The sequence below is a fragment of the Simochromis diagramma genome, unplaced genomic scaffold (assembly GCF_900408965.1).
Source record: "Simochromis diagramma unplaced genomic scaffold, fSimDia1.1 OVJJ01000487.1, whole genome shotgun sequence".
In the NCBI taxonomy this organism is placed as follows: domain Eukaryota; kingdom Metazoa; phylum Chordata; class Actinopteri; order Cichliformes; family Cichlidae; genus Simochromis; species Simochromis diagramma.
The window spans coordinates 4,435,823-4,463,014 of NW_024387305.1; the positions used below are offsets into that span (position 1 = coordinate 4,435,823).

The 27,192-nt window shown below is 40.8% G+C and overlaps 1 protein-coding gene across 1 annotated transcript in view; it reads left to right on the forward strand.

The window, feature by feature from the left end:
• The window catches only part of xylt1 (xylosyltransferase I), a 79,590-nt gene extending 61,161 nt beyond the window's left edge, over positions 1-18,429 (forward strand). Inside the window, exons 8-11 of the mRNA XM_040004387.1 lie at positions 382-647; positions 5,113-5,311; positions 10,802-11,135; positions 15,310-18,429. Coding sequence (XP_039860321.1) covers positions 382-647; positions 5,113-5,311; positions 10,802-11,135; positions 15,310-15,632 — 1,122 coding nt within the window. The 3' untranslated portion in view covers positions 15,633-18,429. The remainder of the gene's footprint in view (positions 1-381; positions 648-5,112; positions 5,312-10,801; positions 11,136-15,309) is intronic.
• The last annotated feature ends 8,763 nt before the right edge of the window (positions 18,430-27,192 follow it).

Here is a 27,192-nt window from a genome sequence, read left to right on the forward strand (position 1 = left end):
TCTTAACATCCCTTGTGGGGCAATGACCAGGATGCTGGGAACCGCTAAAGTACAGGACACCATTTGTACTGCAAAAGAATGAAATAGAGAGATAGTCTTGGGAGAGAGTATATTTGATTTAATACATAATAATTAATTCACAAACCCATATGGTAATGATTTCCCTATTTTTATCTGCTACCTTCACTCACTTTTATACTACCTCCTATCTAATTCTCTTTCCTGCCCACATGTCACTTCCTCACATATCTCACACATCGCATTTGTTCGGCTGACGTCCTGGCGCACAACCGTTTCTTAATCTTCTCCTTTTTTTCTTCTCTTTATCTCATCCGTCTTTGCTTTGCTCTCCCCCCACCTTCCTACGCTCTCTGCCTGCAGCAAACAGTGCGGCCCACCTTCTTTGCCAGGAAGTTCGAAGCCAGCGTTAACCAGGAGATAGTGAACCAGCTGGATGCCTACCTGTTTGGACCATTTCCCCAGGGGTCGCTGGCATTGAACTCATACTGGGAGAACGTGTACGACGAGCCAGATGGCGTGGCCAGCCTGTCCGACACGCAGCTAACGTACTACCACGCTTTCTCACGACTGGGCCTGGCCAGGGCTGCCGCCTCGCTGCAGGGGAACCCAAAGGATCACAGCTGCAGGTTAGTTTAGTGAAGATGTGCACAATGCACAATCCCCGCAGACGTCCATGTATGCATGCTAATAGTTCTCAGGCCCTTGATCTTCTGTCCAGCCACACCCACACGCACTCATTATCATTATTATTACGCCGCACCTGCACCTACATCCACAGGTGCATTCAAGTTTGCTTTTGCTGTCAAAAGCAAGCCATACACGTAGTATACGAAACCACAACATAGAGTATACAAAAGCCTTTTGTTTGTCTGCTGATGCATTATCTCACATAGATCACATGTCATGGAAATAAGATAACAATGAACAGTACCAGTCAGCAACTGGGAACTCTGGGTAATGCTATTCATCTTGTAACACAATATGACACTCAATTTATCCGTCAGATAATGACGCTATATAGGTCATAACATTGAAAGCTGGCCTTTATGCTAGGGTATAATTAGTGGAAATGCATGAATTCCAGAGTGCTGTTAACATACAGTGTGTGGTTAAATTAAAAGGGAAAACCACAGTATGCGTTCATATTTAACAGGCAAATGGAACATTTCAGCTTCATGTCTTTTAGTAGGATTTTTAATAGCATATGCTTTCATCAGTTTAGTTTATTTGCACAGTGATGAGACCTGTATGCAAAAGAGTCACAAATTCAGTATGCTAATGTGGAACAGAAAGGGGAAGCGTAAACTGCTAATTTGCGTACATGCGACACAAGGCCCCATGCATCTCAGTGCATCCAGGAAACAAACGCCTACAACATCTTAATGATGTCAGCAAACATTAACACAGCTTGGCCCCACATGACCAGGAACAAAAAAACATAATAGAAAACAGCACGAAGGCAGGCTGTTTGAACAGCGTATGGTGGCAAAAGGCGATATGATCTGTCGTGGCTTTTGTTGGGAGTCATCCAAGCTGCCAGTCTGTGTTTCCTCTCATGAAACTTTCAAAAATCATCAGGTGTCTTCGAAGGCAGTTTCAGTTGCAGTTTATAGAGTAAGTCAAGAAGGCAACACGAATGCCATTACCTCAGCTGGAGCGCGCTGCATGTGAGATGAGATAGTTTGCTCCTCACAAGCAAGTCCCCACTATAGCAAGGCGTCCGATGCCCCGCTGCATTGTGGGTGTTCTGTGAAATCTAGTAGGTAAAGCCAGGCAGTGAAAGAAGGCATGGTTTCAAAGTCAAACTTCAAAACCATCTCGCGGCGACAGCTCTTGTTATTCAAACACTGTGCATCTGTTAAAATAGAGAGCTGGAGCACGGGACAGGTGTGCATGTGTGTGTGTGTCTGCACGAACGAGAGAAAGTAGAGGCTTCAAACACACAACTTATATAGATTAAGAAAACAGAAAGAAATGCTTTAAATATCTGCGTGTGTGTGTGTAGTGTGGGTTTGTTTGTGTTTAGGTAAGCGCCTCATAATTGATGCTGTTAATGTGTCTGTTAACATACATGGTAAATAGACTGTTTGTCATATAGCGCTTTTCTGCTCTATCTCAGCCCTCAAAACGTTTTATACAACTTGCCTCATTCGCCCATTCATACAAGCACTTTTCTTTTTCTATGTCCTTTCTATGCAAGCGCTTTCTATCTTTCTATCACATTAATAGTCCACTGGATGCATCAGAGAGCAACTTGTGATTAGTATACATATTGTTGATTAGCAGATGGCATGAGTTGTCAAACCTTTTTCCTTCATGCCCCACTAGAGAAGACAGAAAAGTTTATACCCAACACCCCACAGTTTTTAGCCATCATTAACAATAACAAGGGATCCAGGTTGAAATTATACTGCAATAAAGGTCAGTACAATAGCATCGGTAAAGTGTTTATTTTCCCTAAAATAAAAATCTATTCACTCAGCTTATTCGACTACTTGTACCCGCATTTAAATAATTGATAGCTTAGAGAAAACGAGTGATTACGCTGGTATGTGGGGTTCTTTCTTGAATTACCACAAGCACAACAGACGGTTTATAATAAGCAGAAATTGCTGTTAAACAATCCTATGCATTTTTTTACAGTAACCGCTGGTGTGTTTTTTCCACGGTGAGTGACAGGATTAGAAAAAAGTAAACCTGGAATCTTACCCAACATTAGCCCCAGGTTGTACCTTTCATGTATTAGCATTGCATTAGAGGCATGACAACACCTCTACCTGGCTATCTTTGAAAAACGCAGTAGGTTTTTTAACCACACTAAACCACTTTGAGGCAATCCCGGAATCCTCACAGCACCTTTTCACCACTGGGAAGATATATGTTTTTTAAATTAAATATGTCTGCTGTACAGTAAATACAAAACATGTAACAAAGTCTTGAAGCTATGTACCTGATGATATTAGAATATTGATAATCTGTCTGCATTTTATGTACAAAATTGTGTTAAATGCAACAATGTGCATTTATCCACTTTGATTACTAAAGACAGCAATAGAAATATTGAAAAAAATATTCTTTGTTTAGCACATTAAATGTGTTAAATGTGTTTCACTTTGATTTTTATGTAGTGATAACACATCAGAGAGGCAGGCTGGGCCTAAAGAACATGTACATGATATGCTGTGTGAAATGTTATGATGTGATATTTTAGTCTCATAATGTGGTCTTAATTTTCCATAGCGTCATATGATGTCATAACTTAGTGCTTGGTCTCACAGTCCTCGCTTGTCTTTTGTGTTTTACGTCACAAAAGTGTTTCCAGCTGAATCGCTGGCTTGTGATTTTTGTAATTCCACCACTCTGTGGTTTATTAACGTAATAATTAAACACACAATGTGTGTGCTGGCACTCTGCAAGGCCTGCCTGGAGCTGTCCTGTTTAAGTTTTATTGATCTGTAATTTAGTTCGTGAGCTGAGTAATTAAAGCTGATCACGTTTTTGCTTAAAGCGAGCCCCAGCAAAGCTCACATGTGAAAATATATCTTTTTCAAGTGTCGGTGTGATGTCTCGAGTCTGCTCACATATGGTGTGCGTGTGTGAATGTGTTTGTGTGTGTGTGGCCACGTGTTTTGCATGCATTTCAAATTCAGATGTGCTACCAACAGATGGATGGGTCAACTTCATTGTGAGACCTGAGCAGCAGAGAGAGAGAAAAATGGACACAGAGAGTGATTTGGCTCTTTTAGCAGCCTGCTGTGACTCAATTGGAGAGATTGTGGAGTAAAAGCCTGAATGGAGCTTCTGTGCAGGCTACGCCCTTGCCCCCTGCTCTCTGCTTCTCACACTGGCAGCCACGTCTCTTTTGGGAAAGATGGGACAGAAAGCAGAATGAAGGAAGAAGAGCGATGAGGGGAAGGGAGGAAAAAGCAGGTGTGAAAATGTAGAAGAGGAGAAAAAGAGAAAGACTCGGGGAAAAGGAGCTGGAGTGGAGGGAGTGTGCAAGGCTATTCTTGTGAGTGTAAATATTTGCTGTTCTGCTTGTCAGGGTAGCATTTACCAGGACGGGTTGACTCCTGGTCCTTTACTGGAATACTGATGAGGCCATAGGCACAGGGGAGCAGGGAGAAACAGTGCGTGGATGTGCGTTTGTGTGTGTTAAGCTGTGCAACCAAAAAGGAGGAATAAAGAGGAGTTTAAGGAAGCAGAAGGATGAGAAATCTGGGCGAGAAGGACTCAGGACGTGTGCAGAGAGCAGCTGCAGCGTGCTCCCCAGCAGTGCCTGCCCTGGCCCCTTTTTTGTTTTTCCAGAAGTCACTCCGGCTGGCTGCCCTGAGGGCAGACCCTCTGTCACGTATGAAGCGACACACACAAATAAACAACAGACTAATCAGAGGGGCAAGACCTTTATTCAGCTTCAGCTGACTGGATGACCCAGTTCAACTTTGTTCAGCTGTCTCGTAATGCTTTAGTTGGGTTTTGTCCTTGTGTGTGTGTGTGTGTGTGTATGCGCGTCTGTGACTAATCTGAATATGCTGCCAATGCAGCCCATGACTATTCTGTAATTTTCAGACCACTGTGGTGCCGCCTGTCACGTGTCTTCTTAATGCCATCCCTTCCACTTCAGAGCACATGTTAAAGCAACCAGCACATTGTAGCACAAGAAACTTTGTTGTTTGCTCAGAAGTTCTTAAGGGTACTTCAGCAGTTCATATCTGATCTGAGATCTACTGCAGCAGCAGTCATGAACCCACAAAGTGTGGACACAGCAACTCGCAAGCAGTGCGGTTTGGGAATTATCTGCCTAGTTGACACATGTCTTTTACCAATTGGATTTCTGTTAAAGGTCATTGAATTAATGTCGGCCGTGTCACACAATCACACAGCACATTGACTCTCCACTAACCTTCACGGCAAGCATTCATTAGCATCCAGCCACATTAGCATGTCCAAGGCCCCCCAGACCTTATCCACATGAATCTTGATATTCTCCTCTTCTTACAGTATCAGCTCTGAAAAGCAGCACCGTCAAGTAGGTAGGTCAGAAGGTATCGGGTTTGCTAATGGATTCTCATTTTCTCAACGCTCCATCAGGTATTTCCCCATGGGCCACCCAGTATCAGTGCATCTCTACTTCCAGTCAGACCAGTTCCAGGGCTATCTGGTCAAGCACCATGCTACTAACCTGGCAACAAGCAAGCTGGAGACCATGGAGACCTGGGTGGCACCCACAAAGAACTTCAAGTTAACCACTCCTCCTACGAGCACATTCAGCAGGTTGCAGTTCGCAGAGGTGAGTCAGCATATTAGTCTGCATGCCCTTGCATTCATTTTTAATTTGAATTCGCTTGTTTGGCGTGAGTCACAAAACAATCAGTCAGCCGCTGCCAGTGTCAGAAAATGAGTTCCATTAAAACTCTGAGCAGCACACAGCAAAAACACACTCCTCAGCATATAATTAGAGGTGAGATATACAGCTCATTGCCATGGTGACCTCATATATCGCCCTTGCCAAGACTCATAGCAGCGCATCTCCACACAATTAAACTGGTGCCTGTAATGGCCTTGTAAAATGTAAATTGATTGAATTCATCCCAGTTTACAGGGATGAGCGCTTCATGTGCTGCTTATTTGTTGTTTCCTAATAGAACGTCTTCTCACCTTCACACTGGAATGCTTCCCTTGATTGTCTTGTTATGTTAATGTGTGTTTCTGTTTACCACAACGCCTGTTTAGGATACAGCCGCTCGGCTGTGATGTGACAGCCACAGAGTGTCTTTTTAAAAAGGACAAAATTAACTGAGTGAATGCAAATTGACCTTTTTCTCTGCTTTTATCGTGCAGAGCTTTAGTAGGAGGCAGAAATGTCAACAAATTTGCGAACAAATTTGTTTGTGCCCGCGGACGATGCTCGTGCACCTGGATACACTTTGACCACGTTCGACCTTTTGCGGCGCTCTCATTCTGAACACGAAGGGATGCAGACGCCCGGCCGACGTGTGGCTCCCTCTTGCTAAGCCCTGTTTGTCTGTCTAACCTATGAAACCGTGAGTGACAGAGAAGTGATGTGAGCTGTGGCTTTTATCTGAATGCTCAGCCTGAGAAAACATTCTCTGTCTAGCGCTGTGTAGTGGCTGTCAGTCAATCAGTTTGTCCATCTGTCATTCAAAATACAAGACGACAGCACGGCGTAGCTGCAGCAGCGCACTGCCTTTTCTCAAATTTGTAGATATGGACCATTATGCTATAGCTATATACTGGGGTTTGCTAGATAAACCATATGGTTGGCTTAACAATGGTTTCCTTGTCCTCCTTTGGATATAAAGAAAGACAGATATGTCTTTTCACTCCCCTGTTGCTGCCTTTATAGGCCTTTTTTACAGCACTTTAGTACAGGACCGCTTAAAACCTGCACATTAAAAACCAGTATTTCACCTCAAGTCAGATTTGACATTGAGAGGTATTTTAAGCTGTGCATAAATCCTACAGCACCATGACTAACTTTAACTGAAGATTACGTCCTCATTCCACCACAGTCTAGATAATTTATGTGGACATACATGGGAGGAAAAAAGAGTAGCAACATATTATGATGTAATGTAACAGAATACAATGTAGAAAAGCAAGAGTAATGCTTCTGACAAAGTGTATGCATTTTTGAGCATTTTAGCTTGAAACAGCTGGGACCTTTCTTTGTGGAGCGCTTCCCATTCTCTCCATTACTCCCGTTACATCCCAAAGACATGTAGGTGTTTAGTTAGCTGATAGACTTTAAACTCATTGTAGATGTGAATGGACAGATGTCTGTGTCACTCCTGCAATAGACTGGCAGCTTGTCCAGATGTCCACAGCAAGAAGGTGGACATCTGGTGTGGAGTTTGCATGTGCTTCCTTTGTTTGCGTGGGTTTCATCCGGCCTCATCCCACTCTGCTTTTTCTTCCACACATGGAATTTGGACAATGATGTAACTACCTTTAAATTTACTGGACTGGTACATGGACTATTCTCACAATAGCACAAATCATTTATTGTCCCATTCGTGTCAGATGTTTGCATTTTTCTTTTTTTGGATAACGTCTAGAAACGTTTAGCTCCAGAAAAACATGTCCAAGAATAACTCCAGTTTGTGCTTTTATAACAGAAATTGTCTTGTTTTCTCTTGTTTTCTACTCATTGCATCACTGTGCATGTTTATTAGCATCCATCCATCTTGCCTCGGTAGCATAACGTGTGCCCCCGGAGAGTCTTCTGGTGCTGCTAGTAGACACCTGTATTTGATTACCACTCCAAAAAGTGTCCCTAATAAGCCTGCAAATGCAGCCTCGAGGGGCATTTGTGCCCTATGTTTTTAAGCAGGGCCAGATGTAGAGTGGGACTGTCCATGACCTTGCTTGATAAAACTGACCAGACTTATTTAATGGAAGTGTCAAACTATAGGCACCGACTGCCCGATGACACGGAGAAGAGGTTTACAGGGTTACTGGGTCACAGAGAAAAAAATGAACTGTAGCTGGATTATGAAATAGTGTTTTATGCGTTCTGTTAAGTCAGGTACAGAGCATGAAACAAGTAATACAGGTAATAATGGTGAACAATGAATTTGGGAAAAGTAATCCAGGTTATTCTCAAGTTTTTTTATTTTTGTTTTTTGTCAGGTCAACAGCAGACGATAAATGAGGGCTAAATGTTTCAAACGTAGCAGAGGCTGTTAGTAATTGCTGGTTAAGAGCGGAAAATCTGAATAAATGGTCCAATTGGGTGGAAAGTGTGAGTGAACAGACTGGTAGAAAAATGTAGTAATTGGACAAAGAGCGTAGAGCCACAATGAGGTTGCCAGATCAGCATTTGTTCCACCTAAGCGTGTTCTTCTAAGTACAGCTATAAGCGAAAGAAGGTCGTGAGCCCCTGACTTGGTTAGCACTCATAAGCCTTGATTGAGTGTTGGTCTTAAGCCAAAGCTTATAGGGTAGGAGCACCAAGGGACAGGTTGAGTGTGGAGGTCATCGTAAGCTATAGGCTGAAGTAGGCAGGAAGTTAATCCCTGTTCGACCTACTTTCATACTCGAAGGAAGAGTTTTCTGGTACTGGTTCCATCTCTTATCCACAGATATACCTTGAACGTCATCACCAGGAGAGAAATATGTTAGTGGAAAACAATAATTGCAGTCTTTAAAACAATAAACTTTATGAATGTAGTTAAAATGTTCCAGCCAACTTTTGCTATTGCTAAAACACTGCCATGTCTTTGCAAAAAAGACCTCAAGTGTTCTGTATAAATAAACAGCAGATCAGTTTATACACCAAGCAGTCACAACATTAAAACAAGCCTAATGTTAAGTAGTTCTGGCTTGTAGTGTGGTGTCTGGCCTCGGGATGTTGGCAAAGGATCGTCCATGTTCCGGCACATCCAACTGATGCTGTATTGGATTAATATCTGGGGAGTTTGAAGGCCGTGGGGCCTTGTTTGTGTTACTGAGCAGTTTTTGTGATGCGTTAGGGTGTATTCGTCCTCCTAGAAGAGTTTGTTTGGATTGCAAAACTGTTTTTGTGGGTGGTACGTGTTAAAGTTACATCTCAATACTATTTTTTTTTTTTACACTTTTGTGGTAAAAATGGCCTTCTGTCCAGTATTTCTGTTGTAACCAGGATAGACCCTGACCTTTGGTCATGAGGCCAGACAGCAGTCAGGCAAGTTGCCTGTGCATCTTATTAACTTGGTACAGAAGTCTGTGGAATAGAGAAAGGAGACTGCCCACTCGTCTGACCTGAAACGGCTTAGAAAAAAATGCAACTTGGAATGCAAATGTGCATATTTTATATTGCGCATAGTAGATGCTCAATAAACTGCAAGAACTAGAAGCAGGTCTCAGAGGGTTCCCCTCTAGGCACGTGAACACTGTCACAATCTTCTTCTTACAGCTCAGTTTAGACAGCCATCTGCAAGTTTCCTGGTAGTGGAAAACAGTGTTATTTCTCTCCAACTGCTCCTTTTAACTTCCTCCTGGGGCCTTGAAGGAGAGTGTTGCTAGCCATATGAGCGTTAGTGTGCATTAGCGAATCAGTATTGAATAAAGTAATGAGCTACAGAGGTGCAGGACAAGAGAGCTGATTAGTAATTTAAGGGGCAAGGTCCAAGGGGCAGATATGGCAGAGGTCAGTCCAATAATTGAGAGGAAAGTGAGGTGTGTTTTAACTGATGACAAAACACACACTGTTTCTGTGCATGTCTCATTTATGCAAGTGGTGTCTATTTATACTGTACATGGTAATCGCAGTTCTCAGAGGACCTAATGCAGAGTCAATTCCAGTCAGGCATTGATCGTCCGGCTGGGTGAGGCTGTGTTAATCAGCTACTATTGTAAGGATGAGCGCTTCTTAAAGCCGCCATCCCTCTCACATTTCTGCAAACACCCTAGACATCTTTTATTGTCAGAGCCTGTGTGTGTGTGTGTGTGTGTGTGCCTCCCTCTCTATCACTCTGTCTCACAGTTTTGCAATTTAGATGACTTTTTTAAGTTGACCACAGCAAAGATATTAAACGCAATTACTGTAATTGTGTTCCTGTTGTTATGATTTGTCTGTCTTACCGCTGGATCTCGTTTGTTCTTTCTTATTGCGGGATGTTTTGTAGCGGGACTTTTGGCAAAATATAAGTTAGAAAGACATAACCAATAACCTGCAAACATGTGTATTCTAAATGTTAATTATGTAAGCTTAGAGGACATTATAATCTTAAAGTGGCTCATTGTTCCATTGGCAGCCCTCCAGTGTTTTGCAGGCTGGCAGCTTCTGCAGCCAGAGGCACTGTATGTCTCCTAACTCGCCAAAGATATATTTTACTTACTGCTACTGTTTGTTAAATTTATTTATCTCAAAATTCACGCAAAGAAAAGCGCTTTCTCTGATTTTGTGGAAGCATTGAAACCCAGTTTTTATTGAGCTTTTCTCCCTAGATGCTTTTTTTTATCCGTCAAAAAGCTGCGGTTCCCTGTCTCTGCATATAATCTGTGTCTTCCTCTATTTGAGATTTTTTACTTATTTAGGGTTTTAATAATCTCCACTGTTGTTTCTGTTTGAGACAAATAGTGTTCACACTGGTGTTGGTGTTCACTGCCTTCTGATTTTGTCTTTGTGTGAAACGGGAGTGCGTTTGGTTTTCACCCCTTTGAGATATCTTTTTTCAGCATGACTCCTTAGCCTCATAGAGTCAGTCATAATAGCAAAACTGTAGCCAAATTTACTTAAAAGTGCTTGTCAGAAGAATCAGACTTGTCAGCTTTTGCAGATTAAAATAGTACATAACAGCTGTGTTGAGAGTAGGGCTGAAGTGCAGGGCTTTTAAACAAAAAATGCATACTTAAAATGACTCCCTATGATAACATAGTTGAGATATCACTCAACTAGTTGATATATTGACAACAGGTTACAGAATTCGGTGGCCATCAAAACAAAATGTTTTGTTTTTTAAATAAAGACTCAATCTGTAATTAGCTTTTTCATCATTCTGTGAGCAACAGTGATGGTGTGGCATTACTGCAAAACATTACTGCAGTACGACACACCTGCAGTGAGAGGCTGCACATTACTCCCTGCAATATTTCAAACTGTCCAGAAAAGTTGAAAAAGGTCATTGCCTTTTGCATTTTTATGAATAACAAACCATTTCCCCCACTTAAGTGTTTTTAATGTGTTGCAGCAGCTCCTGTGCGTTTTTGCTGTAATCTCTCTGCTTGTCTTTGCCTATCACCAACTCACGTGCCTATTCTTTCTCTTCTGGGGCAGATTGGGACAGAATGGGATGCCAAAGAACGCATTTTCAGAAACTTTGGCGGCCTAATGGGTCCCATGGATGAGACGGTGGGCATGCAGAAGTGGGTTAAAGGGCCGAATGTCACCGTCACGGTTGTGTGGATCGACCCTACCAACGTCATCGCAGCCACTTATGACATTTTGATTGATGCAAGCGCCGAGTTTACCCACTATCGCCCACCGCTCAACCAGCCTCTGCGGCCCGGTGTGTGGAACGTCCGCATCCTGCATCACTGGAGTCCTGTAGCGGAGATGCGCTTCCTCATTGCCCCGTTGGCTTATAACAAACACCAGCCCATACGACAAGGTGAGAAAGAGATTCAAGTTGTCTCTGTGGTAGAAGGCTCGTGTATAAGTAGCACTTGCCATTTGTTTCAGCTTTAGCATAAAATTACTATTGATTGTGTTATTTGCAAAAGTAGCCTTACTAAGCATATTGCACTGATGTGCTATTCCTCAACAAAAGATGACCATTCATCAAAAAAAAAATACAAAGGGTGTTTTTCTAAATGTCAAACATTTCTCTGCTCGTGGAGGTTTAGTGGAAGCTCTGCAATTACTTTGTGGACCTTGAAAGTGCAATTCAATACAGCACCACAGTTTGTGATGCACATAATATTGAGTCTTTGTGAAACCGTGTCATAAAAAAGACTTGGGTAGTAATTTTGTGGTGTGTTTTCTGGGTTTTCTGTCATTATACTGTCATACTTTACTTTATGTTTCAAAGGACATCTGTAGTTGCTTGGCGAAGTCAAGTAAAAGTAAAAGTCAAATTTTAGTCAGGAGTTTGGCTCTTTTGTGGAATCTCCTTACACTTATTTATGCATCCATGGAAGGCCAGAGGTGAAGAGACCAGAAGCAACATGTTCATACCGAACAAAGCAGGCATCACAACAGATTGAGTCATACGCAGTACGACAGGCAGAATTGCTGTGGAAGTGGCTTGTAAAGGGGCTTATACATGCGGAACAATCACAGGCAGATTAAAGCAAGGTTAATAGGCAGCCTTACATGAGATCTGCCAATTGGATGTGTGAAAGTGTAGAAATCAGCTGATATAAGCTGGCTTTAAGAATATGGTCCACGAAGCTCATTGTGCTTTTAAAAAAATAATAATAATCAAGCAGAACTGATGAGATCACTTTGATAAAAAATCAGTCTTCATGAATTTTCTTAAGTGTCCTTTTTTTAAATTTCTGCAGTGATTCCCACATGACAATATCAGCTCAAAGGACTGAATGGGATCAGTTTTATATCGCACTCTTTACACAACAGGTCACGTCTAAAAGAAGCGATTGCTGATTTAGGTGTTTCGAAATGTCTGCACAGGCACGCACACAAATGCACACAGCCTTGCATTTGCAGCGATGCCCTTTCTAATCAAGCCTCTGGGCCTCGGCAGACCCTGGTTATTTGTCATCAAGTCAACCCTAATAACCCAGCGAGCTGCTCATACATACTAAGCAGAGTGTTAAACAACAGTGCACTTAGCCCTCCGAAAACAGTGACACAATTAAATCAATCAGTCAGCATGGATAAGGGGCAGCACTGCAGTCTTGTAATCCATAAGCAGCCAAGTTGCTTTGAAAGTCACATGAGAGCTGAGACGCCAGCTTTGGCATAATTATGTCTTTCACTGTTTAATAATTTCACTGAGCTTTTTAATGATAAAGGGGAACTGCATAAGGCATTTTTTATTTTTCACCTGAATCTCTGTGGCACACTGGCTACAAGAATAAGAGGAATATTAATAAAAAATGGTGATATTATAAATATCACGGTTAGATGTTTTTTTTAAATCACTGTGCATTGTGCAGTTATGTTTCTACTGATGTATGGATAGAAAGGGCTGCTGTGTGAGCTCAGTCTTTTTGTCCAAAACAAAGGGCCTTCTTACAGTTACACACTGAACCTCTGTTACAGTGCATCAAGAAATAGTAAATACCACAATGCTCCCAGGTATTTTGAATTTTGGATTTTTTTTTTCTTTCCTTAAAGTAACATTGAAACATTGTATTTGTTGTATTTTTAACCTAAAAAAAATCTATTTAATATTTTTTCTAAATCTGCAGTTTCTGTTTCTATTTTTAAAAGCACTTATTTTAAGAATCTATTATAAGTGAGACATGAAACAGAACAGACAAAGCTATGTTAATGGTCAACACAGGTTTTTAGGTTTTTGTTTTTTTTAAATACATTTAGCTTATTAAAACTTAAATATAGGATTCGGTAATAAAGTAACCATTGATTCCAGCTATCAGGTAAGTGTAAGATAGTAAAAAGTAAAATATACAGTCAATGCAGTGAAGCAGAAATATTCAGTACGATACAAAGATTACACTTGCACTTGAATAAATGTGTCTAATATTGCAAGCCAGCTATACACATTAAGTTGGGCTGGGAGCTGAGAGAGCTCCCTCAGAAGGATCGAGCACTTTTTAAACTCTGATTAGATACTTTAAAGCGGGGAACCATGAAAATTTTGGCTTAAAGTAAAATATCCATGGACATCAAAGAAAAGCTGCTTTAATTTTTCTGCTATAGCCGTACTTTGTGGCAGGACACAGCTTACTGTAACTTTTACTGTAATTTGTAGCAGACTAAAGATTAATATAAAGATTGTGGTAAAGCTGACATTTTTGAGTCACTTCACTTACATTCTCATTTCCTCTTATACAACATTCAATTCAATTCAATTTTCTTTATATAGCGCCAAATCACAACAGTCGCCTCGAGGTGCTTTATATTGTAAGGTAGACCCTACAATAATACATACAGAGAAAAACCCAACAATCATATGACCCCCTATGAGCAAGCACTTTGGCGACAGTGGGAAGGAAAAACTCCCTTTTAACAGGAAGAAACCTCCAGCAGAACCAGGCTCAGGGAGGGGCGGGGCCATCTGCTGTGACTGGTTGGGGAGAGAGAAGGAAAACAGGATAAAGACATGCTGTGGAAGAGAGACAGAGATTAATAACAAGTACGATTCAATGCAGAGAGGTCTATTAACACATAGTGAGTGAGAAAGGTGACTGAAAAGGAAATACTCAATGCATCATGGGAATCTCCCAGCAGCCTACACCTATTGCAGCATAACTGAGGGAGGATTCAGGGTCACCTGGTCCAGCCCTAACTATATGCTTTAGCAAAAAGGAAAGTTTTAAGCCTAATCTTAAAAGTAGAGACAGTGTCTGTCTGCTCAATCGAAACTGGAAGCTGGTTACATAGAAGAGGGGCCTGAAAACTGAAGGCTCTGCCTCCCATTCTACTTTTAAATACTCTAGGAACAACAAGTACGCCTGCAGTGCGAGAGCAAAGTGCTCTAATGGGGTGATATGGTACTACAAGGTCATGTGTTTACATCGAGTCTGCTACAGATAAACATGTCAGCTGTGAAACTGCAAGCAGAAATTCAGTGCATCAATATGCTGTAAATATGAAATATTATTAGTTAGTGTTGGACGTGGGGAGCGATGGGGGGCATCTCTTTAGCTTACTTTGGATCCGGACGTTTGTCTTTAACTGATGCATCACCCAAAGTGGCTGACGGAAAATAAAGTTGAGTCTTTAAAATTTATAACGTAAGGCTACATAATTATTAGACCCGCTAAGTTAATAATGTTTGTGTTTAATTTATAGTTATTATGTAATAATCTTGTGTTTGTTTTTCTTGATGTGTGTTGTAATGTGTTCTTTGGTTATTAGCTATTTCATGAGTCCACATATAATTTATTGCCATGGCTGACATCAGGTTTCCCTCCTAAATGGTGTGCCAGTCAAACTTTACGATGTGGCCTTCCATGCGCAAAGAGAGCGAGCAGCAGACGCATGCATATACAAAAACTCTACACAGATGCATGACTTCATACTGCACGCTGCTGCCACAAAGCTGGCTGGCATTGGTTGGCCACTGCCATGTCAGACTGCATCTTTCTGTCATCAGTGTGCAAAAAGTGCTGAAGTCTGCTAACATCTGGATGAGAGGAAGCTTGTGTTAGAAGGGATGGCTAGCACCCCAGTTAGAGTGGCAGTGAGGAATTTAAAGCTTCACTGGAGCTCAGGGTGGAGAGGGTGTTTTAAGGAGAAGTTCTGTCTATGTTTACCATCTTCCTTCAGCGCATAACCGTCATGGGAAGAAAGGATGACTTCATGTCTTGAATATTTCTCACTGTTTCCAGAAAGTCAGCACTGCAGTAGCCTAACAAACCACATCAAAAGAGAAGATTTAGAGGGTCCAGTTGTAAAAAAAAAAAAAAAATCAATGCAAGCATCCAATTTACACTTTTAAGATAATAAGAAAGAAAGTCACGTTCACTTCTTTGATATTGTACTTTTTCCCTTTTCCCCCTTTTCTCCATGCCCAACTTTTTCCCCCTTCTGCAATCCAATCTGCATTTTTGACCACTGACTACCACCTTTTTTGCTCACTGTCTATAACTTCTTTGTCTGCTCTCTCTTTCTTTCTTCCCACAAACCTCCAGAGGATACTCTGAAGCTCCACAATGGGCCAGCTAAGAATAGCTACATGGAGCAGAGTTTCCACGGCCTCAACCCGGTGCTCAACATCCCTGTCAGTCTGAGTTACGTGGAGCAGGCCAAGAGGAACGCGGCCCTGACCGGCCCTGAGCTCGAGCGTTGGATAGACAGCCTGGTGGGCGAGTTGTGGGAGGCAGCTGACGTCTGTGCTGTGGGCCCTACGGCCTGTCCTGTCATGCAGGCGTGCCCCAAGAGCCCGTGGAGCTCCATGAGCCCAGACCCCAAATCTCAGCTGGGAGCACCTCGTGCCAATGGTCGTATCAGGTAGCAGCAAGGCCTCCAGCTGGACAGGAGGTCGTGGCACTGTTTATCTTTATTTATTTGAGGTGTTTGTTGCAGATGACAGGGGGGTGAGTGTTCTCCGTCTCTCGCGGAAGATGTTGAAATCAAAAGAAAAAGTGGATTTTGGGGGGACAGAAAGCGAAGGGGAACATTTCCCTCCCACAATATTCCTTTTTTAGGGGATTATGCTGGCTTTGCTATTTCAGTTTCTCTGTGTATTTATTTTTCTTCTCACGGCTGAGTTTTACTGTGATCAAACATTGCAATTTTTAAGCATTTATTTGGCTGCTGAGTGAATTATAAAGTCAGCTTTTAATGCCTCGCACAGGGCACGTGGGTCAAGTGAGTGCGGGCTATCGACACTGCTAGCAGACCAGGTTCTGCTGCGATAAGGCCTTAGTATTAAGACATACACAAGAAGATAGCTGGGTACTGAATTAAATGTGCCTACTTAGAGTTTATGTCAGCACCAACAAAATGACACAGTGTGTGAGTATTCACATATCCCCAGTTGAACAGATTATTTTGTGCCCACTCAAACATATCGTCAGTAAAAGCAAATTTCTCATTTTTAAGTTTCTTAAGTTTGTACATGAGTAGAACAACTCAAAACGTAGTTCGTATCAGTGCCTGATTAGATTGTTGAACGTTTTGTTGCTTGGCTAAATCTTCCACCAGTCACATTTTGTTGTAAAACTGCAAAAAAACAGAGAAGAAAACAAGTACAGTCACTTTCTCAGAGTAATTGGAGGCTACGGGGTTCTATTAGGAATTTCATGTAGACATTTTAGTGTTAAAAATGTACTAAATTCATAAATGCTTCTTTTGTCATAGTTGTACGATAGCATTTTGAGATTTAGCATTTCCACGGTGCAGAGTTTTCCACACAAACAAAACACCCAGAGGACAGAACGAGAGCTGTTCTTTTATTTTTTAACCAACTTGCCTCAAACTTGAAACAAAACTATGTCACATTAACCTTAAACGTATCGTCCTGGTTTTACGTGTTGCCTTCTTTTTCTTTATTCCAGTTATTTGAACACCACTTTATGTTGTACATAATTCTACACTAAGTCTCAAAAATGGTGTGAATGGAGGGGGGTGGGGGCGGGGAGGTCCATGAAGTCGCTATTTATTTATAAGTTTCTATAAATACTGATATTTTTAGTCAGTGACTAAATAACTGCAACGCTGCCTTGGCAGCTCGATAAATATTTTTTTGTAAAGAAAGCTGCCTTTATTTACAAAGGCCAACACCCCAAACTTATACTGTACCTTTTTATGGCCCGCACCTATGTGTTAGTCAGTGTTGTCCCGTCTGAATAGATCTTCTTGTCTTGGGTTTCTTACGTGGCCGTTTGCCAAGTGCATCACAAGAGAAAGCCACTCTGACCTGTAAGGTAAGAGGTCAGCTGCCTAACAACCTGAGCAAAAAACAGAAAAGCTGAACAAAAGCAGTCTTCACTAGCGAACACACTGGACGTTGTTTGTAGGAGAAACTGTGCGTTTTTTGGTGTTTAATGGTCGCCGTCGGTTTCAGAATGGTTTGAGTGGTAGTGATCTTCATGCTGTGACAATAATGTACAATTTCAAGTGAATATCATATTGTATCTCTTGATTATAAAGTGACTAATTTATTGGATCGGGTCTGTCGCGCCTTTGCAACCCTATTTACTTTTAAAGTACTTTTTCTCTCATCAAGACAATCTGTGGACATTTGAGACAACCTAATTACACTAAGTATGGCACTGTACCACAATAAGAGGTGCGGTCACATATTTGTTTTACCTTGAAATAAGTTTCCTCTGAAGCCAATTAGGTTTTCAATCTGTGATTGTCAACATTGTTTAGTCATCACATGAGCTAAATGAGTGCTTTTGAACAGGCTAATTAGCAGACATTACTGTTCATTAATGTCAAGTTCACCTTGCCTCTCTGTCAGATGTGTGTATTACGATTGCTATCTCTCCTTCCTCTCAAATCTGCATCGTTTCCGGGGTTAGGTTGTAAAGGGCGGCTTTGTTTTCCACTTTCTAGTGCCATCATGCTCTGTACAATTACATCACACAGTACATTATGATGTAAGCTCAATGACCGTTTTGGAAAAAGTGAAATAATTCAATGTAACTAAATGTGAAAGTCCTATTTTGTAACAAAAATTAATAACAAATGAAGAGGATGTACATAGGTATTTTGTATCGAAATAATGTTTAAAGGGTATTGTACGTGTAAATACAGATGTGGTAAAATGACATTGAAAGTGTCGATAATTGGGCGCAAATAGTGAATTGATGGTGTTTATTGATCAAAGTACATAACCTGTTTCAGTGTTTTTGGACAGCTGTGACAACGACCTTGTCCTATTTGCCTCTCAGAGAAAATCACATGCCAGATTGTTGTTGTTCTTACTGGAATGTATTGTTGAGCAACTGTTGCACAAATTTCTCTGACTGACGTTTCCCCGTCGTTCTGATTTTTTTCTTTTGTTTTTTCGGGGAGGCTCTGTGTGCCTTAGCTGACTTTTAGAACCTTCTCTGTCCATTGAAATAAAATCCTTATTTTGCTGTTTGTTTTGAACTTATGTGAAGAATACCATGAGTCTGTCAAGTGATTCACTGGTACTGCAACACCAAAATTATGTCTGCTGTTGTATATATCATCAGGCCTTCTGTCATTATCAGCTTTTACTTCTTCCCTTTCAGGGATTTGTTTTGTTGTACTTGACTCGCTTGTTTTACTTTTCTCCAACTGCTTTTTGGAAATAAAATTCTATGGAAAAACAACTCACGGCTCTGTGCTGCTGCAGTGATATATACTATGAAGAATATGGAGGCTGATAACAAAACACTAAGCCACTGACGCATGTTCACACTGTTACTCTATTGTTGCTTATTAAATAATGTACTTTTGCAGCTCCGGTCGGTTGCACTGGGAATGCAAGGACTCCCCATTCAGCGGTTTAATTTTATTTTACTGTTTATTTATGCAGTTTTAGTGTTGTATGTCAGAACACTAGTCTTTACAACTAAGACACACCAATCGACATGTGATTTAAATTGACATTAAAACTGCACTTATTGAAAGATTAATATTGTTAACTGCACAAATAACGTAAAGTTCAATGCTCACAGAGAATTACAAGTATATGATAGTTCTTCTCAACTCTGGAACATGTTTTTCTTTCAGCTCAACATTTGGGTTATGCAGCTTCACTGTTTTGGTTAAGCCATGTCATCTGCTGCCATTATAGACTGTACGTAAAAGATGGTCTTTGTCATGTAACTTCATCTTCCTGTTTTGTGTTTTGAAGTCTCAATTATAGCATTTTGACTACCCCACGTTGGGTTTTTGGGTTTTTTTGTTTGTTGGGCCCAGGAGTGATCATATTTGGCCAAGAGGGCAGGGTGGTAAATTATGTACCAACATTAGCAAACTTCAAGAATTAAAATAAAAAACAATTAAAATCCAAAAACGTCATTATGTTGCCAAGCTCCCGTTTAATGACACCACTTAGTGGAGTGACCAACAGTGTTGGGATTTTTACTCACAAAAAGTGTATTATTTCACTTAACTACTAACTTTACTAATAAAGTAATACTGGTTACTGCTCGGTACACTACTACTACTACTTCAGTATGTCCTGAGATGTGGTTTCACATACTTAAGTTAACAGTGTAAACCTAGGCTGCAGGCCTCACTCTGATATGAAAAACTACTGTAATGAAGAGCGCCCTCACAACATGTTTCTTTCAGTTTTTTAGTTTAGTGCAAAGCTGACAGCAGCCTAACGAGCACAGCAATTAAACCACCTATTCTACTGCAGAAATAGGTACAAGAAGGGGTTAACCAGAATGATCCAGAAAGGTGTTTCATCTATTCAATTCAATTCAGTTTTATTTATATAGCGTCAAATCACAACAACAGTCGCCTCAAGGCGCTTTATATTGTAAGGTAGACCCTACAATAATACATACAGAGAAAAAAGCCCAACGATCATATAACCCCCATTGAGCAAGCACTTTGGCGACAGTGGGAAGGAAAATCTCCCTTTTAAAAGGAAGAAACCTCTAGCAGAACCAGGCTCAGGGAGGGGCGGGGCCATCTGCTGTGACTGGTTGGGCTGAGAGAAGGAAGACAAAGGACGGTATTTGTATTTCAGCATCTAACTAGCACTACAGAATAGGTTAAACCATCAGCAACGTAACATTTTACGTGGCTCATAATTTCAAATGCAGCTTTTTAAACAGCTCAATAAATATCCCAAAAAACACAAACTGCACAGTTTGTGTTCATTCATCTCTAAACATTAACATGAACTAAGATTTAATGTTTTTCTGAAACTGTACTAATCAGTTTAGTGCAGGCTGAATTTGTCATTTTGCAGTTTTGTGAGACAGTATGTTGGATGCAGAGAGAGATTAGATTCATTCACTGAATTAAACCTTTTATACAACCTCTATAGTTTCCGGTGGTGGGAAATCAGCCGTGTAGCTTGTTAAACATCTGCTTATTTTTTGTTAAATTCAGTTGTCTAAATCCACAAAGAGCGGCAGCACAAGTTAACTGATCACAGCTTGTCTACACCAAAAACTAAGCTGGAGCTTGCAATACAAGGGATTATGTGACTTATTTTCCCTGTTTTTCACAGCACCTTATGTATTAGTGTTTCCCAACAACTGGATATGAGGAGGTTGCAGTGCTACCGCATTTAATGCTAATCACTACCTGTGTTGCATTTTGAAAATCCTGCTTCAGCTGCTTAGCAGTCATATACCTCGCTTGAATATCATTCTCAGTCCTGGGGTCTTCTCTGTTAGCTCTGTGAAGCTGGAGGGTGTAGAAAAAGGGTTAGCAGTCGTCCGTGTCTATATTTCCACTGTAAAAGGTGTAGATTAATATATTATTTTCACTTTCATTTACATGAACAGAAGTCAAATAATGGCATCTGCATTAAGTACAATGATGTGTGTTACAGAAAAGGTAATGTGATCTCAGCTCTAACATGTCTTTAAGTCTATGGGCATTGATTTACTATTGGAGGCAGTCTCAAGTGGCCCCTCGAGTAACTACAGTTTTTGGTGCTTCAGTGTTGGCTTCATTTTCCAGTCCTGGAGCTAGCCCCTTGGTTGCCACCTGTTAAGACCAGCTGTTTTCAGCTAAAAGCTCTGATAAGCCCATTCTACCTTACTTTCTCAGAACCAGACAGCAGGCGGACAAATTTAGTAACAGGCTGGTGAACATGGTGGAGCACTTAGCCGCTAAAGAGCCAAGTATTTCCCTCAAGGGTTGATGGAGAAAAACTGAAGCTTAAAGCTGAAGCTGACAGTAAATAATACACTTTAAAGGGTCCAGAAAGGGAGCTTCAGAAACATCGTGTGCTGAATGTGTAAATTTGAATTGTTTTGTATGTTAGTAAAACAACTGATAAAAGCATATTTAATGATGAAATAAAAACAATAATGGATACAAATGTAATAACTCCGAATTGAGGGGTACAATCTATTTCAAAAGACTATCCTACTAAATATCACTTGAGAGTGGTTCACTGCAGATAAATCTGCATGTGCTTCACAGTTGGAAATCATTTGGGACATTAACACACACTTCATGCCATAAGTATTTTCCTCAGTCAAACCGAGGTGGTTGAATTGTTAACTGTGGGTACATGTAGTTGCTCCCATATGTTTTCCCCCAAATTAGCTTCAACAATTGTTCTCACACGGATTTTCTAAGCCCACACCCACAGCACAGCATAGCTCTGTGAGCTATGTGGCTACAGGGGAAGTTTTAGTATGTTGAATTAATGTTGGCTTCAGTTTACACATTGTGCCCATGAATACCAATAAAGCTGTATGCAACGGGGCAAGGCAGACCTGGAAAAACTGCACACTTTTTAAATGAAAATAAGCAAATCTACACAACTAAATAAAACAAAACATCGTTTTATTGGTGTGCTCTTGCGGTTTATTTTATGAACTTTAATTTCACAAAAATAAAACACACTCTAGAGTCAAAACTTGAGGTCTTTACTGTGTTGTGAAGAAATGTCATTAGGAATTGTCAGCTGATGAATTTGCTGACTGTTTGAACCTTGTGGTAACATTTACATCCCTTGAGCAAGTACATGTCGATGTGAGAAAAAAAAAAAAAAGGTTGTGCCTGCAAAGCAGAAAGGCTGTAAAAAGATCTCAGGGCCCTTCCAGCTGGCAGTTAAAGCAAAGTGGGGAAGTAAAGACAAGATCTGTAAGACTTAGAAAACTGCCTGCCTGTGGTGAGCTTGTTCACAATCAGCAAATATACTGTTGCGTCCAAAAGTACTTAATCTCCAATTTAACAAATTATAGCATTTTACAAATGATATGCGCTTAAACTCTAAGTAAAAACAAAGATGAAAGATGTACATCTAGACCTTAATAGTTGATAATACCCATTACTGCTTTAATGACAGTCAAAAACCTTATAATCCTTGTTACCTCACCGTGGCTCAAGAGTTGGGAGTTTGCCTTGTAATTGGAAGGTTGCCGGTTCGAGCCCCGGCTCCGACAGTCTCGGTCGTTGTGTCCTTGGGAAAGACACTTCACCCGTTGCCTACTGGTGGTGGTCAGAGGGCCCGGTGGCGCCAGTGTCCGGCAGCCTCGCTGCTGTCAGTGCGCCCCAGGGTGGCTGTGGCTACAATGTAGCTTGCCATCACCAGTGTGTGACTGGGGTGGATGACTGAATGTGTAAAGCACTTTGAGGTCCTTAGGGACTAGTAAAGCGCTATACAAATACAGACCATTTACCTGGTCTTGGGTTCCTCTTTGTTCATGTCAATACAGGAGGATGAAGGACATTATACCACTGACTGACCCCCAAACATGCCTGAAATCCAATAGAAGACCTCTGTAACATTAGGTTTTGGTCCATTCGACTCACCAGGTTAGACTGTTCAGCTCAACCCTCGTCTAGAACTGGAACAAGATTCCCAAGACGTTGTTGTGTCATTAGGAGCATGCTCTGACATTGTCAGACATGCATACAGCACTTAGGGGCCAAGCAGACTACTGAGTAGTCATTTTGAGTTTCTGCAGTAAAATTCCAGCAAAGTGGATGAGCCTGCTTCATCACTTTTTTACTGTCTTTAAATTCAGCTCTCTGTAGGTTGATCATTTTAATTTCAAACGATGTGCATTACCCACTCCATATAGATTTCCAGCATGATTCTTTTTCGCACTAATATATGATGTGTTTTCAGAGCATTACTTTATTTTTTTGAGCAGTATATTTTCTATGTTCTATTGTGAATAAAACATGGGTTTAAAAGATTTTCAAATTGCTGCCTTTTTAAAAATTGACATTTCTTTTCTTATTTATTTGCAGTTTAACATACTTCCAATACGGAGCATGAAATTGATGTGTTGCACACAGAGTTTATAGCTATTGCTAATTTTCAACCCTTGTACAGTGGCCCTGAGAGGCCAAACGGACTGCAACTTAAGAAGACACCAGCAATGAGAAAAACGCTGCAAAAGCACACAAAACACAATGGAGATAGGAAAAAAAGAAAAAGGAAATAGGAAAAAACAGATTTCCAGAAGCACAAGGGAAGTATTTCTGGGGAGACAATAACCCGACGGACCAGTTGCAGGAACCAAAACATGCTAAGAATTGCACTGGGAGACACTTAAAAGAAGTGGAGGATCTATCGGTTTTGTGAGGAAAGAAAAGATGAGAGGTACGTGTGTTAGCCTAACTATTAGCCTAAAAATCCGTCATCAGTATTATATGAATCATGATAAAACACACCTACCATGTTTTGGGTTCCTGCAGCTGGTCCGTCGGGTTATTGTCTCCCCAGAAACACTTCGTTTGTGTTTTTTCCTACTTCCGTTGTGTTTTGTATGCTTTTGCAGGGTCTTTCTTATTGCTGGTGTTTGGCCTCTCAGGGCCAACGTACCCCTTGTCCTTTGCTGGGCTTTAACACAAACAGCATTACAACACAGTGCATTGTGTCAGTTACCTTAAATCATAATACACTATCACTGCAAAATTACAAAGAATTCAGTGTAAAATATAGTGTAAAAAAAGGGAAAGGGAGAAAAAAAAAAGAAAAGAAAATTATTTTTAAAAGTATGGATACTAAAAATATAATATGATTATCTAAAATGACTACAGCTCTGATTTCCCTTTAACCAACAATTACTGTGAAAGATTTCATATCTGTGATCAATTTGATTTCAGTTGGACGTGCGTTCCATAGATGACAAGCCTTCATAGAAAATGCCGCTTGCCCTAATTTAGATCTCTGATATAGTATTGTACAGTTGTACATGCTCATACTATTGCGCTCTATGTATCTAGAAAGACTCTCTGGGGCCAGATTGCGTGAGCATTTGAAAACTAATTTAAGAAAACACAAATAAAACTCTCAAGACTAAAGTAGTACAAAATATTTAATTTGCATACAGGATCCCAACCCTCTGATGATGAGATTAAATTAAACTATGTGGTATTTAAATACTGCAGAAGAAGATATATTGTAGGTGAAGAAACAAATAGAAATTTATGTACAAATTAAACTTTAAGAAATGTAACTTAATTTAACTTAACTAGCACTGAATCCTTTATGTTTTCTCTTCATTTTCTATGTCATTGATTTTGTTCTTACTATTCCAGATTAACTTTAATATAAGTATTTGTAAGACCTGGAAACGATAGACGAAAGAAACTGTCCATTAATTTACATCACATTCTTAAGAGAAAACATTATATGTATTTACGTCATCGTCGTAATATTTGCCAAAACTTTTGCGTCATTCATATGATGCAGAGTAACAGTCATTCTGCCAGCAGCATTGAAAAACAAAAGCAGAAGCCTGTCAGTAGATAAAGAAACCGATGTGTGTGTGTGTGTGTGTGTGTGTGTGTGTGTGTGTGTGTGTGTGTGTGCGTGTGCGCGCGCGTGTGTATCCCCTGGAGGCTTTCCAACATAAGGCAGTACTGTCCAGTGTTTGACAGGCGTTGATCAAAGGAACACTGCAGTGCCAACAGATCCTATTTACTGTCCCGTAAGATAGATTAGGTCCACTGGGACACGCAGTCTAATTAGTCCACACTTACAGTGTTGTACGTTTATGTGTGTGGAGGTGTGCTCATGCTACTGAGTAATAAAGCACTAAAGTCACAAACTGCAAAAGGAAAAAATATAGCACGCAGGTTTACATCCATGTGTGGGTGTGATGTTTAACATGGATGTGAAGTGTCGCTGCTGAATTCACAGGCAGCAAGACAAGCAGTATTATGTTTGTTCGACTATGATGTGAAACACTAAAAGCTATCCTGCTGGTGTTGAGAGGAAATGACTCGGATTAATAGCACATAAACATTTTGATGATCATTTTAAGCTTTTAACTCTAGCTCAGTGACACACGCTGCTTGATTAACAAGCATCTCTTTACGCACAGAGCCTGTAATAACAGTGATGGAAGACATCTTTCTCACTTCGGTAACATCTGCACGAGAAGAGCAGAAGAAGCCTTTTTGTGAATACATTTGAGCCACATATAAAGATCACTTTCGATGCACGATGTGTACATTTTATTCTTAAAACCACATTTTAAGTGATAACACGTGTTTTGTGCCAATCTAAAAGGACAAAGGCTGTTTTTCACGGCAAACAAAAATTAAATTTTCACTAGATTGGTAGAAGAACATGTTTTCATTGTTGTCTGCATATCTCTTAAATGTTAACTGATTTATTGATCTTAACAGGAAGCATTTACTGAGCTGATACTTTCTGCTTTATAGATTATTCCTCTGTTCCACGAGCCCTCGGTGTTGTTGTAAAGACTATTAAAAACACATCAGTGAGTCACACTGCTGCAAAGCATGGCTTGTTCCTTCATAACAACGAATATGGGTGCTGTAGTATTTTCCTGTAGCCCTTCTGTCATAAAATATACATCAACCCACAATTGAAAATAGTCTTTAATAAATTCCAGTTTTATGCAAAAAGCAAACACACACACAAAAATTGCTGTACCCAGCTGCAAAATGATTAAACATCGGCCAAAACAAAATGAATGTTAATTAGTGTCTCTATGTGGTTGTTGGGAGTAACAAAAATATAAAGTATCAACAGCTATATTCCCATAGTTGACTGCACAAGTGACTCATGAAAAAATATTTTTCTGATGAGTAGTTTGCTGCTTTGGTCTCATAATTATTGCCTTACAAATACTTCAAGAAATGTGTGTTTTAACAGTGAGGCACAGAAACTTAGAATATTTGAACATGAGTACATTCGAGAAATTCATGTATTGATGACCCATGTGGAAGAACATGATCCCAGCGGTGGTAGGATTTAGGACAGGCACCCTCAGGAGTTTAAATGCTGGTGGTGGTGAAGATAAAGATTGAGACTTGAATAGAGCTCTGGCTGAGGTGTCTGAGGTGGAGACGGGGAGGAGGTGGGTTGCACAAAGGAGGGTCTGAAAGGGAGAATGATGGAGAGCAGAGATTTGAACGATGGGAAGAGGAGGCTGATTGGCTCAAAGAAGGTGGGTGAGAAGATGATTGGACTAGAGAAATGATGTTGGTATTGAGATTGACAGCGTGGAAAGCAGGCAGATGAGACATTGCAGATCATAGTTATTGAACTTGTGCATAAGCTTCTGTCATGGCTGCACTGGCAGACCATGGGGATGTGGGGAAAGAGGACCCAAACGCTGGACTCTTCAATGCAGACAGTACATTTATTTACAGTAAGGTAAATAATCACACAACAATAAATCCCGTGCACCCCAGACTCCTGTGCCGTGTCTTCCTCCCAGTGTCCCTGCTCCGTGTCCTCGCTTCCAAGTGTCCGTGCATCCCGTGCTTGCTGCCCTCTTATTTCCATGATCTTCCTGCGAAATCACAGAAACAGACGTTAGACACTCTTAATGTAACCAGCTCACACTCTCTGAATAACTATCTGGAAAACTGACGGGAATTCTCATGGAACAATTCAGCATCGATGGGAGCGCAGCCACACTGCTAAGTAGCTCCCCTGACGATCCTGATCAGCTGCAGGTGTGCATGATCATCCTCCTCAGGTGTGGCCAGCCTGTCAACGGGTCACACCCACCAGGCCTGACGATGCCTGTAAACTGGTCCTCCGGAACACACACACCCCCACACCCACGCGCAAACACCTATACACACAAACCTGGAAATGAGGGACACAAGCGCCACACACCAGCAAATATGCACAATTCCACAACCTGCTCAAGAACCCTGGGTTTGCACACCCAGGTCCCTGACAGCTTCATGTTAAAAGTGCAGTGAATTCTCTTATCACCACAAACATTTTAAAGTTTCTTTTAATAGGAAAGTATGGGCACACTGTTGTAGATCTAAATTAATTTGGAACTGTAGTGACTGGACTGCAGCAGTAAACTCATGTGCGCTGCCTGTGTTGCTGTCTTCACGCTCTTTTTGCTTATAAATTCCTCTGTTGCAGCTGATTTGCCCTCATCTCTCTTTTGGTGTTATCTTCTTTCTGTCACCTGCTGAGTATGACATTT